Raw genomic sequence first — 19,845 nt, 5'->3', positions numbered from 1 at the left:
AGATTGGGGATAGAATAAGGCTGGGAATCATTTAAACTTAGCAATGAGACAATTTAATGCTAAAAACTACTATAAGCATGCAATAATAAATGACTTTACTTCATATGAAGGCTTATATTTTCAAGAAACAAAAAGCCAATAAATAACCCAATTGACTATAAATATTTTTAGCCACTTACTTTCTTCAGGATGATTTAATTTGCCAGGCCGAAGGTTCCCCTGGGAAGCTACCTTAAGTAATCGTGCACGGGCATTGCTTACTCGTTTAATATCTATTGGATCCAATGGAGGTTTTGGAATGGGAGGATGTTCATCTTTAGATGAGGAGGTAGGAAGTTTTGGTTTCTATTCCAGAAGAAATCAAGAGTTTAAACAAATTTTAACAGCACTTGAAGAAAGAGAAAATATTAAAAAATTAACTTATGCAAAATTTAAAAGGATAAACTTGTATTTGAGTTCACCAATAAGTTTGCTCTTATTCCTATATTCACAAAATTGAAGGATAGTAATTTCCTAAGTTCCTATTATTGGTTCTCCAGTCAAAGCAGTTTCAGAAGACCACACAGTCTAATCTTTTTCTTAAGTTGCTCTGTTTTGGGCATAAATTTAGAGTCAACAATAGTGATGGCAAAGTGAAGCAAAAGAGCTGAATCGTTTGCATAAAATGAGAGAAAGAATGATACACTTAATGTTTTTACATTAAAAAGATGAATTAAGTTAGAATTCTTCATCTTTAACTTGCACCTATCACTCATCTGCCCACCTCTCCATCTGTCCTCACCAATATAACAATTGAAATCTAGGTGAAAGTTAATATCAACCCTGAGTAATTAAGATATTTGTTCTTGAAAAAAAAAATCGTAAACATTGGCCTGATAACTACACATCAAAATAATCCACAGAGCCACTGCAAAGAATGTATGGGTAGGTCTCCTGACTATCTTTCTATGAGACCCACTGTATTTTCTCAAATGTTGCCTTTATCAAGATAATTACATTGGGAAAAACTATGAATCAAAAATTAATCTAATTAACTTTGCACCACAATGTTATTACTTCAGATACGGTTTTTACTCTGCTTTTCTTTTAATACAATTGGAGGCATAGCCACAGAGAGTTCAGTTTGTCTATTTTTTGTACACACTCACGTGACCAAGAGGGCTAAGGCGTGCTCCTGACAAGGGTCTTGAATCACTTCCTTCAAAATTGTGAGCATGAAGACTGTAGAAATAAAGAATAGAATTTATTTCTTCCTTGTGCTTATGATGAGGCACTTAACTATATTGTTTAAGGGCAATATAACATTCCAAAAATTAATTTCTTGTTTTTAAAGGTATAAAAGTAATGGTTTGAATACAACATAGCTAAACTTTTAACACAGAACATTACAGTGCAGATGTTGTGTTGACCCACATATACCTACAAAAATACTTAAAAACTAAACCCTCCCTACCACATAGCCCTCTATTTTTCTTTCATCTATGTGCATGACCAAGAGTCTCTTAAATACCCCAATTGTTCCAGCCTCCACCACCACCACAGGCACCCACAACTCTATGTGGAAAATAAAACTTATCCCTGATGTCTCCCCTAAACCTTCCTCTTCACTTTTTACAGATATCCTCTGGTGTTTTGCAACTGTATAAAGTACTGGTGAGACCGAACCTGGAGTACTGTGTCCAGTTCTGGTCTCCATATTTGAGGAAGGATACACTGGCTTTGGAGACGGTCCAGAGGAGGTTTACTAGGTTGATCCCTGGGATGAAGGGGTTGACTTATGATGAAAGATTAAATCATCTAGGATTGTATTCGCTCGAGTTCAGAAGAATGAGAGGAGATCTTCTAGAAACATATAGGATTATGAAGGGTATGGATAGGATAGATGTAGGAAGGTTTTTTGAGCTGGCCGGGGAAACTAAAATGAGAGGACACAGTCTCAAGATTCGGGGGAGTAGATTTAGGACAGAGATGAAAAAAAATAGCTTTTCCCAGAGAGTAGTGAATGTTTGGAATTCTCTAACCAGGGAAGTGGTTGAGGCTGCCTCATTAAACATATTTAAAATTTGGTTAGATAAATTTTTACATGATAGAGGAATTAGGGGATATGGGGAGAAGGCAGGTAGGTGGAGTTAGGTCATAAATTAGATCAGCCATGATCGTATTGAATGGCGGAGCAGGCTCGATGGGCCATTTTTGGCCTACTCCTGTTCCTACTTCCTATGTTCCTATGTTTGTTACTCATGCCCTGTTAAAAAGGTGTTGGCTGTCTACCTTATCTATGCCTATCATAATCTTGTAGACCTCTATGAAGTCATCTCTCATACTTTTTCGTAGCAAAGAGAAAAGCTCTAGTTCTGCTAAACTTGCCTCCTAAGACACATTTTCCAATCAAGACAACATTCCGGTAAATCTCCTCTACACCCTCTTCATACCTTCCACATCCATCTTGTAATGAGGTGGCCAGAAATGAACACAATATTCTATGTGAAACACAAAAGTCTGCAGATGCTGTGATTGTAGTAAAAACACACCAAAATGCAGGGGGAACTCAGCCAGTCTTTTCAGTGTCTATAGGAGACAAATATATATTGCTGATGTTTCAGGCCTGAGCCCTTCTTCAAGGAATAAACAATAAGCTCGAAACATTGGCAATATACCTTAATCTCCTATAGATGCTAAAAGGACTGGCTGAGTTTCTCCAATATTCTAAGTGTGGTCTCACCAGAGATTTGTAAAGCTGCAACATTACCTCATGACTCTTGAACTCAATCTCCTGACTAATGAAGCCCAGCATACCATAGGCCTTCTTAACTACTATATCAACCTGCGTGGCAACCTTGCGGGATCGTGGGCCCCAAGGCCCCTCTGTTCTTCCACACTGCTAAGTAACCATCATTAACCTTGTATTCTGCCTTCACATTTGACCTTCTAAAATGCATACCTCATACTTATGCCGACTGAACTCCATTTGTCACTTTTCTGCCCAACTCGGTATTCTGAGGTAACCCATGACAACCTTCGTATTATCTGAAAAATGTCTAACCCATGCCTCTACATCTTTATCCAGGTCATTCATAAAAATCACAAAGAACAGGGATTCCAAAACAGATCCCTGAGGAACTCCACTAGTCACTGACCTCCAGGCTGAATACTTTCCGTCCACTATTACTCTCTGCTTTCTACAGGCAAGTCAGTTCTGAATCCACACAGCTAAGGTTCCATGGATCATATGCCTTAAGACATTCTGAATGAGTCTCCCATGGGGGACCTTGTTAAATGCCTTACTAAAATCTAAATACACCACATCTACCACCCTATCTTCATCAATTTATTTTATTACTTCCCCAAAAAACTCAATTAGGCTCATGAGGCATGATCATAAAGCCATGCTGACTATCCATGAGAAGACTGTACTTCTCTAAATGCTTGTAAATTCTGTCCTTAAGAATCCTCTCCAATTGCAATACTCACTGGTCCGTAATTCCCTGGATTTATCTCCCTATTAAGAATAATACAAAATCAATGCAAGTCAAAATATAGCTGTATTAATGAGATTCACTACAATGATTGCTAAGATTTGACCCATGAGAAAAGATTGAGTATTTGAAAACTAACTCCTGGTTCTAGACACCTCAACTGGAGGAAACATCCTCCCCCATATTCAGCCTATTGAGCCCCTGTGAAAATGCTGCTAGTTTCAATTATATCTCATTAGATTTTCCTCTTTCCTCCAGAGCAGTGATTCTCAACCCTCAGGGATTAGTTAAAGTGGTATCTGAGTGGGGGGAAAAAAGGTTAAGAATCACTACTCTATCACAAACCATCATTTCAAATTTTGACTCCATCGGTAAAAACAAATTCTTCCCAAAATAATCATGCAACATTGATTTAATTTGGTAACAACAAAAAAGAAACTGACTTAATTCATAACAATTATTTATCATCTTAATCCCTTTCTGGTCACAAATCTTAAGAAGATTATTATTAACCATAAAAGGGAAATGTTTATTCTGATACAAAAGAGTATATCTAGATATTTTACCTTGTGTACCAATTTCTTTATTTATCTCATCCCAAATGCCCATCAGATGAGATAAAATTGGCAATTTATAAAAACTCAATAATTTAACATTCCATTTATAAACAAATTAATTTCTTCGATCTTCACCAATTCCATATCTGCGCAAGTCAAAGGACTATTCAAATCAATGATTCTATTAATAAATTTTAATTATGCAGTCTTATAATAATTTAAGAAATGTTGAAGTTGTAATCCTCCTAATTAATATTTTCACATTAACTTATGAATAAAAACTCTTGCTAATTTGCCCTTCCATAAAAATTTCCTAACTACTGAATTCAAACCTTTAAAAAACCTTTTGGGGATATTACAAGGAATAGATTGTAACAATTACTGAAGTGTAGGAAATATATTCATTTTTATGCAATTCACCCTACTAACTAAAGTTATCTTTCCATTTATTTAAATCCTCTTTGATTACAGAAATAAATGGCAAATAATTTAGATAATATAAATGATCTATTTGTCTATCTATTTTAATACCTAAATACTTAATGTGATCAGTCCATTTAAAACGTACTACTCCTTTACAAACAGAATAATCAGCTTCAGACAATTGAATAAATTCACTTTTATTCCAATTCACTTTATACCCCGATAATTCTCCATATTGTAGTAACCTTTCCTGTAACACTTGCAATGATTCCTGTGGTTCAGTTAAGTCAATCAACACATCATCTGCAAATCTTAAATTCATCCAATCCTGTTTTAATACTCTTTATATTCCTTTCCTGCCTTATTAATTGAGCTAATGATTCAATCACCAATGCAAATAATGCTGATGATAGAGGTCATCCCTGTCTAGTAGATCTCTCTAAACTAAAAGAATCAGATAGAAGTCCATTTGTCATAACCCTAGCTTTTGGTTGTTTATATATTGCCTTAATCCAACTTATAAACATTGGTCCAAACCAAAATTTTTCCAATACTTTAAATAAAAAACACCATTCCACTCTATCAAATGCCTTTTTGGAATCCAATGATAAGACCATTGGTAAGTTGAATTTCGCCCGTGAAATATTGATTAAACTAATTAATTAAAGTACATTATCAGTAGAATATCTTCCCTAAATAAAACCCGTTTGATCAATATGAAACAACTTAGATAAATATTGAGCTAATCTTAGTCAAAAGCTTATAATCAACATTTAATAATGAAACTGGCCTATAAGACCCAAGATTCAAAGGATCTTTGTATTTTTTTAAGAATTACTGTTATAATAACCTGTGAAAAAGATTCAGGTACATATTGTGTATCTCTAACTTGCTGTAAAACTTCAATAAGCACTGGAAGCAACAATTTTTGAAATTTCTTATAAAATGCCGCAGTAAAACCATCCTCTCCTGGATATTTATCATTTGGCATTGAATTAAGAACTAACATAATCTCTTTAAAATCTATTCACTTCTCCAATTGGTCCTTAGTCCAATCATTCAATATAGGTAACTGCAACTTATTTAAAACCCCATCTATTTTACTTTGGTCTTGTTGCACTTCAGAAATATATAATTTTTTATAAAATTCCTTACACTGTTCATTAATATCTTGAGGTTTATAAGAAATTTTTGAATTTTTTCTAACTGCCATTATTGTTCTAGATATTTGTTCAGATTTTAATTGCTACGCCAAAACTTTATGTGCCTTTTCCCCTAACTCATAATATTTTTGTTTAGATCTTTGAAATAAACATTCAACTCTATAGGTTTGTTGGTTCGTGGTGGAGGAAAGAAAGGTTTTTAATTTCTAAAATGTATAAAAGTATTGCAACAGAAAATGCCTAAAACTGATCTGCATAAATCAACACTTAAATGAGAGAAAGATTTGGGAGTTGATTTTGATAGAGATCATTTGAAAATTATTTGTAATGATAGTATGACAAAAATTATAAATGTTAGGTATAGGCTTGTAACTTATAACTTTATACATCAATTATATTTGACTCCAGAGCATTTGAAAAGATATAACCTGAGTTTTTCTGATTTGTGTTTTTGGTGTAATGGTTAGAAAGGTATGTTTTTAAATTCAGTATGGTCTTGTGATAAGGTTAAATCCTTTTGGTCTCGAGTTAAGAATAGTTAAGTTAATAGAGTAGTTACAGAATATTTTGAAAATAAAATTTTCTTTCGATCTAAAATTTTTTTAATTGAGGATATTAGAGAGTTTTGTTTGGTGTGTAAATTGGATAAATTTCAAATAGCTTTTTTGAGATTGGCATTGGCAAGGAAATTTATAGCTATTTCGTGGAAAGATCAGAAGGAAATTAATTTAGAGATGGCATTCAGAATTAAAGTCTTGTATCCCATTGGAGAAGATAACGTATAATTTGATGGATAAATATGTTTTTTAAAAAGATTTGGGGGCCCATACTTGGATTATTTCAATTGGAAAATTTGAAGATGGTGATCTGGATGTAGTGGGGTTTCCTTATTCCACGATATATGAGTTTGTGTTTCGGTATTCACCTCTTCTTTCTTAGGGGTTAGGTGGGTTATAGGGGTAAGATTGGAGGTGGGATATATTTGTAGGGGTGGGGGGGGGTTTTGGGTTTTTTTTAGTTTTATTTATATATATATAAACTATGTTATGTGATAGTACAGACCTATCACTAATGTATATAGTTACAGTATCTAGAGTGTAATGACTGTGCTCACAGCGATTGGCTGAGAGCTTAGCCACGCCTACTGTCTGGGCCTTAAAGGGTTGTGTCCCTAGCCAGGTCGGATCATTCCGGACTAGTCGGCCTCCTGTGAAGAGCTCCTGTCTTTTGCTAATAAAAGCCTTGGTTTGGATCAACAAGTCTTTGGTTCTTTCGACGAGCTCTACATGTTAGAATTAGGATATATTGTATCATGGTTGTTTTTCTTTTAAAATATTTTTAAAAAAAGAATCACTGCTCCAGAGAATTAGGTTTCATCTAAATAATCTAAACACAGCAATCTGCCAACCCAGGAATATTTCTCGTGCTCCTCTCTTATATTTATGTTCTCTTGTTATTGGGTAAGAAGACCAAAACTGTACACAATAGTCCATGTGCCATCCTGCCATCACTCTACATGATTAAAGTATGACCTTCACTCTTTTACTTGTATACCCTTATACTTGTAATGCTTGCCTTCAACAGTCACAGAGTTGTAAAGCACAGAAACAAGCTGTGCAGCCTCTCACCCATGCCAACTGTGATGGCCAAAAAAAACTAATCCCATTTGCCTGAATTACTCCCATTTCCCTCAACTCCCTTCCTATTCAAGTACCCACACAAATGACTTTTAAATTCTGCAATTGTATCTGCCTGTATCATTTCCTCTGACAGTTCATTTCATTTTCCCAACAGCCTCCATGTGGAAAAACTTGCATTTCAAATTTAACATTCAAAGATTCCCTTCAAATTTCTCTTCTCTAACCTTCAACCTATGCCCTCTTGTTTAGGATTCCCTCATCCTTGGAATAAGACTCAAATAAGCCACTCCTCACCATCAAATAGTCCTTCCAAGTAAAGCAACACCATTTGAGTGTGCAGGGGCCATCTCCTGCATCTGGTGCTCCTATTGTGGTCTCCTTTACATCAGAGAGACTGGACACAGACTGGGTGATCGCTTCGTTGTGCGCCACAATAGCAGGGATCTCCTAGAGGCCACCTATTTAAATTCCCTGCCCCATTCTCTTGCCAACATGTCTGTTTACGGTTTCATGCAGTCCCAGAATGAGACCACCCATAAATCAGAGGAATAACACCTCATATTCAGTCTGGCATTAACATTAACCTCTAGTTTTCTCACCCTCCACCCTATATTTCCCTATGCCTCCTTTCCTCTAGCTCTTTCTTTCTCTCTTCCTTTTTCCCTTGGCCTCCTTTCCCCAGCTCTGCTTCCACAGAGCCAAAAACAAACCCACCTCCACCCCCAGTCAATTCTCTTTTTCAATCTTTTTATTTTTATAGGAAATTCAATACAACGAAGAAAAGGAAATGAAACTGAAAATACAATATCATGTATGTGTGTGTATTTAATATAAAACTTCAAACAGTATAAACTCCATCCCCCCTCCACTTCAATGGGTGAAAATGAAGAAAAATCAAAAGTATAGTATTAAAAAAACCCACCTAATTTACTCTTAATTTAAAAAAATTAACAAAAACTACTGAGCAGCTTATCCTGAGGATTACATATATTTTGTAACATTTGGTTCCATAATTTAAAAAAAAGGTAAAACTATATCTCATCTGAAGAGTAAATACATTTAATCACATTACATCATCTGAAAATAAGACATAAAAGTTTGCCATGTATCTTTAAAATTCATCGATGAATCAAATACATGATCATTAATTTTTTTCTAAACTTTAACAAGATTAATATGAGAAAACCATTGAAACACCACTAGTGCGAACCTGTGGGGAGCAGAGGTGCAGCGCTCCTGCGGGGTCCAGCTGCCCAGTCAACTGCCATCGACTCTGCACGGGTTTTGAATGGCCCGTTGCGAGAGCTGAAGGTGGTTTTTATTTGAGATCCCACAACCTTGAGGTCTGTGCCCAAGATGGTGGTGCCTATTCCTCTCTCCTGTGTACCACTCTGTATCTTTTTGCTGTTAGACTATACACTGCCCATTCTTCTCTTCTCCCCAGTATTTCCATGTTTTTACTCTGATTCAGATTATCTATCCCAAGTATCTCCTCATGGTTTTTAAATCTTCATAAGTTTACCCTCAGCTTCCTATGTTCGAATGTGAATGTCAAATCTCTCCTGACATGCAAAGCCCTTCCTCTTTGCTTGCTACACTTGCATGTAAAATTTTAACATTTAGATGCCATTGAACCTCAACATTTCCCAATCAATCAAGATTTTTAAAATACTCTTTTTCTTGTTTTGAGCAGAAAATTGTGGAAGAACTGAATTATTAATTCTATTCCAAGTATATATCTATATTACATCACAATTCCTATTTATAAGTTATTGTGTATAGCCAGGAGTGGAATGGCTGATGGTGAGAAACTGCATGGTTCTGAATTTCTTTTTGCTGTCTATTCTACTTTACTGCTTGGGTCCCCTTCTCCAGATTCATTTCACTTCTGACACTCTATCCTTTCTCAACCTAATAGCAACCTAAGTTTCTGACTTTACTAAGGATGTATGTACAAGGTTACTTTTCATAATTCATGTTATTTGTTCAAATTTACTGCTGATATGATCTTATAAAGATTAAATATATACCTCCTTATAATTCCCATCTTAAATAGTTTTCCAAAATGACTAAAAGCAATAATGAATAAAATCATTGGTATTTACTTGTTTTCAGGGCAATGGATACATTTAATTTTACTCTGTTTTGCTCTTCTCACAGCTGCAGGAATCAACAATTAATTCAAAAAAATATCCCAAATTCCAAAAATAAATAGTAAATTAACCTTTCCTAATATATACAGTACTCCAGACTGGGTTCATGGGTAAACTACAGTTTGAACCAGCTGGTGGTTGGGTGTAAAACCAGTCCTGGAAATCAGGGACATGGAGTACATGCACTTGTAGTTAGTCCTGAAAACAGTGTCACAGAGTATATGTGCTTGTTAGTAGTCTCTGAAAACAGGGAGTAGTCCAAAGGGTTAAACAGAAGCTCTAATTTAAAAAATAATCACTTTCAAATGAATTGCATATTAGATAACTCTAGTTGCAGCATACTTTTCTATAATAGATTTACACTGAGAAATATTTAAATCTAACCATCTAATGTCTTTACCTGAAAGAAGATGGAGGCCTATTCTCATATGTACGGGAAGAAGCAGACCCAAAAAGTTTCCTTTGATCATCTTTAGGAGTAAATGGTCTTTGAGTCTTTAATATTCTCAATGAAGATCGGGCCTCACTAATAATCTCTGCACTGGTCTTCTGATGAGATGTCAAACCCCCTATTAAGGATGAAACCTTTACAGTCCTTTTAGTCTTTGCAGATTCCATCTTTCCCAGAGAAGATGAATCACTCTAGCAATGCTTCATATGGTATATACAATTCAGATAGGCACTCTAGGGGAAAAACAGAAAGTACTGTCATTCTTAACAATCTTTATCACATGGAAGACATATTAAACATTTTCTGCCAAGAAATATTAACAATATGATCATTCTGAAAGGAATAAGATGCTGAATCAAGCTAAACAGAATCCAGATAGAAATGTCAGTCGTCATTTCAGATTAGGATCCTTAATCAAGACCATGATAAAATTGTTAAATTACATCTATAAAAGAAGAAAGAAGATAGTGATGGGGCTCAGAGGTTGATAGGGTATTGGACAGGTGTGAGAGTGGATGGAGAAACTGCTTGGAAAGGGTGGGGGTAATGGAATGAAAGGTTAGGGAGAGGGATTAAAGGAAGTACAGGAGTAGGTAGAGATAGAAATAATGGAACCAAATGGTGTGAGGATCACTTTAAAAATTAGAAAATCGCTGTTCAACCTATTAGGTTAAAGACTGTCCAGGAAGACATCCAGACTTGTTCCTCAAGTTTACATTTGACCTCATCCTTACAAAAGATAAGGCTGAGGACAGATAATATCTATATTGGAATAGTTGGGAGTGTTGAAATAGTTAGCTACAGACCCACAAACTAAGCTTAGGTATTCCGTCTAATTGTCACCCAACCTGCATTTGGCCTCACCCAGAGGAGGCCATACCAAGTACGCAGATTGCAGTAGATTAGGTTGGAGGATGTGCTTGAAATGGAAAGTCATTTTGAGCCCCTAAAGGGGGAAAACGCAAGGACAAGTTTGCACTTTCTGCAATTACAGCGGGAAGTTCCTCAAGAGGGCTTTTTTTTTCAAATTCTGCACGAGTGTTGGGAGCAACAATGCTATTTTTGATGTATTTTTAAAAAAAGGAGTCTCAGAGCAAATTAGGAAAACGACATGGGCGGATGGGGTCGAGGAAGTAGTAGGCACGGTACTGGCAAATGGTCTTCGTGAGCCGAAGACCTGTACTGTGCTGCAATGTAAAATTATCCATTGTTGGAAGGGGGGGGGGGGAATCTTTTCAATGCTGAAGGGGCCTTGACAAGCATAGATCTATCCTCGTGTACGAATCTCGCAAAGGTCGTATTCAAAGTAATGAAGCAAGTAGGACGTCTGATGGGACTGAAAAGAATGCCGTCTCGGTTCGAGGACAAAACCAAACGTCACTTCCTTTCCGTTGTCATGACGACCGGCACACTCTGCTTCCCGCCATTGCTGTTTCCCGCATGCGCAGCGTCCGGTTTCCATGGCGTCCTTACAGCTTTGGCCAAACGCCGATCAAATGGCAAGCAGCCTTACCCTCCGCTCCAGCTTTTTCCAATCATTAGCAACTCACAACGACGGAAGGGAAACGTTTTAAATCCGGAAGACTTCCCGATGCGCACCCAGAGTCTTCCTGAACTAAATGCATTTGAGCTCGAGTTTCTGCGAACCTGGAATTTCCGACGTCCAAGTCTCGAATCTTGCTGTTACTCCCATGCTTGCAAGTCGGGAGAGTTACTCTTGTGAAATGCTACGATCGCTGTGGACTCCATTCCATCAACTGCAATCGGGCAAGCACTTGGAGAGAGTCATGGCATCCACGCATGCGCAATCGTGACCTCTGATGTCATTGCACGCAGTTCAGTGGGGTGCGTGACGTCACGGCCGAAACCCTGGACCCGACCGACCTTTCGGCCCAACCAGTCCAACCCCTCCCAATCTTAGAAAGGCACTTGTTCAAAGGCGAGGAAAGGGCGGTGTGAAATTACTCTAATTATTGATGTGGGGGTGGCCAAATCGCGGTTTGCGAGCGACATTGACCTATAATGTGTTGCTCGTGGAAATATATTGGCTGAGACAAGAATTACGAGCCGGTGCATCCAATGGTAGTTTTAGTGAGCATGGCTTGTGATTGCTGTCGGTCTCAAACGTCTGAAGTTTATCGTATTTTGTGTTAATCAAGTTTGGTCACCCCTGATCTATGTTATGTAAGTCCACACCTCAACTATTTTGTGAAGTTTGAGTTACCTTAGCAAAGCATCGAAAAAGTGCAACAGATTCCTGGGTAAATGACCCTGTGAGAATAGATTGATTAAGTTGGGTTAATGCTCCCAAGAGTAGAGAAGGATCACTATTGATCTTACTGAAATACAACATTCTTAAGAGTCCTGAAACAAAAACAGAAATGCTGGAAGAGCTAAGTCATTAAAACAGCATCTGTGGAAAGATAAACCAGTTAATATTTTCTGTATTTTTATTTTTTTGTATTCCTTTCATAGAAATTGAAAAAGAGAGAAAGCAAGTCAGTCTAAGTAACAAAGAAGGTGAATATAGGGGAGATCTATCTGTGGCGGGAGAATGGAGAGAGATTAGGCCAACAGGAAATACATAAAATATAGTTGATAACCACATTTCGTGATGAAAGCAGACTTGTCAGAGGTACCAAGGCACAAGACCTCATCATTAGAATAAATCTTCCACCCCACTAATTTTCACATTCAATGTATTATGCTTCACAATCTGTGCCAACAACAACATGATTCGACCACCTTTCCCTCTCACATCTTTTCCCCTCCTCTTTCTATGCTTCTCAGGGACCACTCACTCCACTGTTCCCTCCCTGCCTACCATTTCTTTTCCCATGGCACCTTCCCATGCAACCAGAGATGCAACACTTGTCCATTCATCTCTTCCCTTCATACCATCCAGGGGCCTAAATAATCACTTCAAGTGAAGCAATGATTCACTCATACTTTCATTCTAGTGTACGGTATTTGTTGGTCACAACATAGCCTACTCTACATTGGAGAAACCAAACACAGATCGGATTATTGCTTTGAGGGACACAGGCTTTCAGTTTGTAGGAACTCCTGTTTCCTGCCATTTTAATTCCCCATCCAACTCCGAAAACTCTCTGCAGCCTCCTTCTGTGAGGCTGTAAGGTAAAACATCATGAGATGGGAATGTGTAGGGAGTTACCCTGTACAGGGCTGTAACAAGATGTGAATGCATCCTTGTACTTACAAGATAAGAGAGACATTGATGGGTTGAGAGGCAGGAAGCTAGCAGGGAAAGGATAGCAACAGTTTTAGTCATTGGACAAGTAATGATATGATGATGTTCTAAGCATGTATCCAAGGGTATAAAAAATCACCATTTTGCTGATAACGGCAGAATGCATTCTCCGACTAACTTGGTTGGTCGCAAGTGTTACAATCCGGTAATAAAGAACAAAGAACCCTGATTTCGACTCAGCCTGGTGTTTGTCTCACTCATTCATGAACAAAGCAGACCTAACAAGGCCCAATGTAAGCTTATGGCCCAAACCTTATATTCCATCTGGGCACTTTTCAGCGTGTGAGACTTGCATTGAATTCTCCAAATTTAAATAACTAGCTCATAGTTTGTGCTTGCCATTTCTTTCACTCCACCCCCAACATTTTTTAAAATGGTGTATTCTGCCCTGCTCAGCCTGTCCCAGTTGACCTGACTGTACAATAGCACTTGGACTTCATAACATTGGCAAGATATTAGATAAAGGAACTGTTATTGACTATTCAGAATGTTCCTTCCTTTGCTGTTCTCCATCTTCCCTGTTACTTAAACTAGCCTGCTTCCTCTCTTTTTTCAGTTTTGATTATTGATCTTTGACCTGAAATGTTACTAAATGTCACTAGACCCCTTGCAGACCCAACCGTTCTACAGACGATGCCATTGCCTCTGCCCTCCCCCACTTGGAAAACAAGGACTCGTATGTTCGACTGCTTTCTATTGACCAGCTCAGCATTCAACACAATCATATCACAGTACCTAATAAGGAAGTTGAGCCTGCTGGGTCTAAACCTCCCTCTGCAATTGGATTCTTGATTTCCTGTTGGAGAGACCTCAGGGAGTCAGGATCGGTAACAGCAACTCCAAGACCATCAGACTGAGCATGGGGCACTCCCAGGGGTGTGTGCTGAGTCTACTGTTGTTCACTCTGCTGACCCATTACTGGGCAGCTAAACGCAGCTCGAATCACATCATCAAGTTCCCCAATGACACAACCATGGTGGGCCTGATCAGTAAGAATGATGAATCAGCGTACAAAGGTGAGGTGCAGTCGCTAACAGACTGGTGGACAGCCAACAACCTGTACCTGACTGTTTAAAAAAAACAAAAGAGATGGTTGTCAACTTCAGGAGGGCCCAGGGTGAACTATTGACGGCTCCACCATTGAGGTCGTCAAGATTATCAAGTTCCTTGGAGTACACTTGGCAGAGAACCTGACTATTTACTTCCTGCAAAGGCTGAGGGAAGTTTATCTCCCACCCTCCATCCTCACTACACTCTACAGAGGATATTGAGAGCATCCTATGCAACAGCATCACTGTCTTATTTGGAAGCTGTACCTCCTTGGAGGGCAAGACCCTGCTGAGGATTGTGAAGTCAGCGGAAAAGATCATTGGGGGCTCTCACACACTTGATGCAAGTGATAGGCAATAAACATAGTGAAGGACTCCACACATCCCTAATGTAAACTGCTTTCCCTTCTGCCAACTGGTAGGAAGTACTGCAGCACTCAGGCCCTTACATCCAGATTGGGCAACAGTTTTTTCCCCCAATCCATCAGTCTCCTGAGCTCCCATAACATTTGGGTTAGTGTACGGTGGAATGTTACTGTATAAGTCGTAATATTTTAATGTGTTTAACTTCAATTCTAACTTATATTTATGTAAATATGCTCCATGGTTCTGGAGAAACACTATCTTATCTTTGCTGTGTGAGCATGGTATGAACAATAAATAAAGGTGACTTGAGTTGGTTTTGCTCATTGTAACAGGCTCGCTGGCCCATGAGCCCGAGACACCCAAATACACCAATTAACCTACTAATTTCTTGACTAGTTGAGTTTTTCCGGTAGTTTTGTTTTTGTCTCAGATTCCTGTTTCTGCTGTTTTATTTCTTTTGTTTGCAGTGATTTCCCCAAATATAAAATGGTCAGTCATTTGGAACTGAGGAGATTTCATTTAATTAGCATGGTTATTAATCTTTGGAATTCTCTATCAAGAGGACTTTAGACATTCAGTCATTTAATATAGTTAAGGCAAAAATCAATAAATTTTCGGACAGTAAAACAATATGTATATAGATAATGGAGTTGGGAGTCAAAGATTAGCTATAACATTTTTGAAAGCAGAGCTGGCTAAAGATTCCTATTTCTTATGGATTAATAATGTTGAAGAATTTTAATATTCAAGATTACATTTGAATTACTGAATAATTAGTAAACATGTAAACGTAGCCATGAAAATTATGCTTCAAAGTTAAAGATACACAACAATTGAATTAATAAACAAGTTTGTATTATGAGAAAATGGAGTAAATGTTTAATTTGGAGGGTCCAACAATCTGTCCCAGAAGGCTGACAATACATTACACCTCCCAGTCAATTTCTCTTCAGCTTCAATAAAGAATTTTTTAAAATTTACCTCCATTTGGCTGCCCAACTGCAAAGTCTCTTCAAGAGATGCCTACCCTAAAAAAGGTCTCCTCTCTTCAAAGCAAGTTCTGTGAGAGTCTCTGTCACTGCTTCTCCCCTGGTTATCTATACTATCCTTTCCTGGATTATTTCTTGAACAAAGGATGAATATTGGGTACTTTCCAGTTCTTAGAGGCCCTGGCTGTTGCTTGTGAGCATAAAAAGACATATTTATAAGCATACTCCATCAAACCGAAGCAGTCTCCTCTCTTGCCTCTAAACTGGAAAAACTGGAACAACCAGTTGGAAATATGGTTAGAGAAAATGCAGATGGATTTAATCTGGACAAGTGTGAGAAGTTGCACTTTGGAGGGTCAAATATAAGAAGTAAGTATACAGCAAGTGGCAGGAGCATTGATATACAGAGGTAACTCAGATGCAAGTCCACAGTTCTCTGAAAATAGCAGCACAACTAGATAATGTGTACAGCAAACTTCTTTCAGCAGTCGGCACTGATTATAAAATTCAGGAAGTTGCCTGGATTAGAGAGTACTGAGAGTACTGTGGTGGTACACCACCGACCTACTGCAGGGGGCAACCTCTACCTGCAGGAGTGTACCTGCAGGAGTGTAGGGACAGGACAACACCTGGCCGCCTGTCAATCAGTCAGCCTGAATGGATCAAGCCCCACCCAGTCGGGTGTCAATCACCCTCCGGGATATAAGCCGGCCTCCCGAGGCCTCACTCAGAGTTGCTGCAGCCACAGCCAGCCTGGCTCTGTGGAAGTCTTTGTGGATTAAAGCCTGTTGTACAGTCTTTATCTTTGAGTGTGTCTGATTCTGGCTAACAGTGCACCACAATTTAATCCACAAAATTTTCCCACAGTGGCTATGGAAAAACTCCTGTGCGCAGGGAGCCTCGAGGTCGACCCACGCCACCTGGAAGCCCAGACACGCTTCGAGATCTGGCAGCACGCGGCCGAGGCAACACCACCTTTGAGGCGGATGGGCGTCTGTACCAGTTCTGCCAGGTTCCTTTTGGGGTCACAAACGGGGTCTCCGTCTTCGAGCGGGAGATGGATCGCATGGTAGACCGGCACAACCTGGAGGCGATGTTCCCATATCTGGATAACGTCACTATCTGCGGCCGTGACTGGCAGGATCACGATGCTAACCTGAAAAATTTCCTCCAGACGGCCCCAGAGCTGAACCTCATTTACGACAAGGAGAAGTGTGTGTTCAGCACCACCCGCCTCGCCATCCTGGGGCACATGGTAGCCCATAGAGTCATCGGCCCAGATCCGGAAAGGATGCACCCATTAATGGAGTTACCCCTCCCCACCTCGTTAAAGGCCCTCCGCAGATGCCTTGGCCTATTCTCCTATTACTCGCAGTGGGTCCCTCACTTCTCGGACAAGGTCCACCAACTGACCCAAGCTACAACTTTTCACCTCCCACCTGAGGCACAGGCAGCCTTCACCCGCATCAGGCAAGAAATCGCGGATGCCACGATGCAGACGATGGATGAGGACTCCCCCTTCCAGGTGGAGAGCAATGCCTCCGAGGTGGCCCTCGCTGCTACCCTCAAGCAAGGGGGGCACCCCATCGCCTTCTTCTCCAGGACCCTCCACAGGTCCAAGCTAGGGCACTCTGCCATTGAAAAGTTGGCCCAGGTGATTGTGGAAGCGGTCCGCCACTGGCACTACTACCTAGCAGGAGATTCACGCTCCTCACAGACTAGTAGGCCCTGGCGTTTATGTTTAACACTACCCACAAAAGCAAGATCAAGAATGACAAGATCCTGCGCTGGAGAGTCGAGCTGGAAACCTACAGCTACGACATCCAGTACTGCCCCGGGAAGTTTAATGACTCCCTTGATGCCCTCTCTCGCACCTGCACGTCTATGCATGACGACAGGTTGCAGGCATTGCTTGAATCCCTCTGCCATCTGGGCGTCACCCGGTTGTACCATTTCGTTAAGTCCCGAAATCTGCCGTACACCATCAGGGACATCAGGGACATGACCGAGGCCTGTCAGGTCTGTGCAGAGTGTAAACCCCGCTTCTTCTGCCCCCCCCCCACCCCCCCAGGCCAAAGTTGTAAAGACTACTCAGCCTCTCGAGCATCTCGGCATAGAGTTCAAAGGGCTCCTGCCTTCCATGAACTGAAACGTCTACTTTCTCACAGTAGTGGACGAGTACTCATGCTTCCCTTTCGGCATCCCTTGTCCGGACCCCTCCACTGAGACCATCATCAGGGCCTTGGAGCAGATTTTCACCATGTTTGGCTATCCCACCTTCATCCACAGTGACCGGGGGTCTAGTTTCATGAGCGATGTACTGCACCAGTACCTGACAGCAAGGGGCATCGCGACTAGTCATACAACAAGCTATAACCCGAGAGGCAATGGGCAAGTGGGACGCGAGAATGGGGTGGTCTGGAAGGAAGTCCTCCGGGCTCTCAGGTCAAAAGGGTGGGCAGTTCAGTACTGGCAGGACGCCCTGCCTGAGGCGCTCCATGCCATTCGGTCACTGCTGTGCACGGCTACCAACGAGACCCCTCACAAACGCCTGTTCTCATTCCCCAGGAGGTCAGCGACTGGAATGACACTCCCATCATAGCTCACGTCCCCGGGACCAGTGCATCTGCGTAAGCATTTACGGACACACAAGGCCGAAGCCCTGGTGGAGCAGGTCTTCCTCCTACATTAGGTTCGGCAGTGGCAGGGAGGACACCGTCTTAACCAGGGACCTGGCACCAGCAGGAGCACCCACCACACCATGCCACCCTCAAACCCAGGACAATGCTGACTGGGCATACATCCCCGTCCCCAGGCAGCTATGGGGCATGCAGGGCCTCCTTGACCACCAGGGGGCTGCTTCAGCCTTAGGAGACAAACCCACCCCCCCCACCCATCCAAAACAACCTGAATACATTTACCCTGGCTCCCCTGGCCACCCCTCCACGCGGCACCACACCAGCCACACACACCCCTGCCGCCAGCTCCCCCACTTCCCCTCTGACCAGTGACCAGGAGCCAGTCCTACGACAGTCACAGAGACCCCGATGGTCGTCGAATCATCTCAACCTGTAAATATTGTATGTACATAGTGGGTGCAATTCCTTGTTACTGTTTCCCACCAACCCCCCCCCATCTCCTGGGACAATTTTAAAGAAGGGGGTGAATTGGTGGTACATCACCGGCCTACTGCAGGGGGAAACTTCTGTACCTGCAGGAGTGTAAGGGGACAGGACAACACCTGGCTGGCTGTCAATCAGTCGGCCTAAATGGATCAAGCCCCACCTGGTCGGGTGTCAATCACCCTCCAGGATATAAGCCTGTGCCGGGCTCCTAAGGCCTCACTCAGAGTTGCTACAGCCACAGCCAGCCTGGCTCTGTGGAAGTCTTTGTGGATTAAAGCCTGTTGTATAGTTTATCTTTGTGTGTCTGATTCTGGCTAACAGTGCACCACAAGTACTGAGTGATTGGGCAAACTTGGATTGTTTTGTCTTGAGCTTCAGAGGCTGAGGGGTTACCTGATAGAAGAATTTAAAATGATGAGGCATAGATAGAGTAGATCAGTCTTTTCCCAGGGTGGAAATGAAAAATACTAGAGGGTCCAAATTCAAAGTGAGAGGGGGGATGTTTAAAAGAGATTTACGAGTCCAGTTTTTTTGACACTGAGTTTGATAGGTGCCTGGAACACACTGCACCATTCCCCAGACATGAGCATCTGAATAGTCAGGAGCCACCGTGAGTGCCAGCTCTCACCCCACTTCTCCCTAGAGAGAACAAGGATAGAATTTTCTTGGTCCAACATCCAACTCATCATTCTCTGACACTTTGGTCAACTTCCACAAGATCCCACCACCAGACACATCTTCCCCTCCCCACCCATTTCAGGTTTTCTCAGGGATCAATCTCTCTGGATTGCCTCGTCTGTTTTTCGCTTCCACCCTCTGAGGCCGTTACCTCTGTAACAGCAGAAAGTGTTAAACTTTCCCCTACATCTCCCTCAGCTCCATCCAGGGCCTCAAACAGTCTTTCCAGTTTAGGAAGATTATCACATGCACCTCATCCAACCTAGTCTACTGCATTCAGTGCCCCCAGTTTGGCCTCCTCAGCATCGGAGAGACCAAACATAGATTGGATGACAGTTTCACCGAGCACCTGCTCTCTGTGGATTGAATTTGGAACTCCCCATTGCCAGCTATTTTAATTCACTTCACCATTCCCAAGCAGACATGTCTGTCAACCTCATTCATTGCTAGGGTGAAACTAAACATAAACTTAAACCGAATGGCATGAACATCAAATCTTCTAAT

At 40.8% G+C, this 19,845-nt stretch overlaps 1 protein-coding gene across 5 annotated transcripts in view; it reads right to left on the bottom strand.

Moving 5' to 3' along the window:
- armc2 (armadillo repeat containing 2) overlaps positions 1 to 11,677 on the bottom strand; it is a 151,538-nt gene extending 139,861 nt beyond the window's left edge. For 2 of the 5 annotated variants that reach the window (XM_069887524.1, XM_069887528.1), the window contains exons 1-4: positions 11,511 to 11,677; positions 9,813 to 10,096; positions 1,149 to 1,221; positions 180 to 345 (exon numbers count right to left, since the gene is read on the bottom strand). In XM_069887524.1, coding sequence (XP_069743625.1) covers positions 180 to 345; positions 1,149 to 1,221; positions 9,813 to 10,030 — 457 coding nt within the window. In that variant the 5' untranslated portion in view covers positions 10,031 to 10,096; positions 11,511 to 11,677. The other 3 variants (XM_069887525.1, XM_069887526.1, XM_069887527.1) reach the window with 3 other exon arrangements.
- Positions 11,678 to 19,845: the final 8,168 nt, after the last annotated feature.

This window comes from Narcine bancroftii, chromosome 6 (assembly GCF_036971445.1).
Source record: "Narcine bancroftii isolate sNarBan1 chromosome 6, sNarBan1.hap1, whole genome shotgun sequence".
NCBI lineage: Eukaryota > Metazoa > Chordata > Chondrichthyes > Torpediniformes > Narcinidae > Narcine > Narcine bancroftii.
The sequence above is the reverse complement of the archived record's forward strand: the minus strand, read 5'-3'. Positions and strand labels throughout refer to the sequence as shown.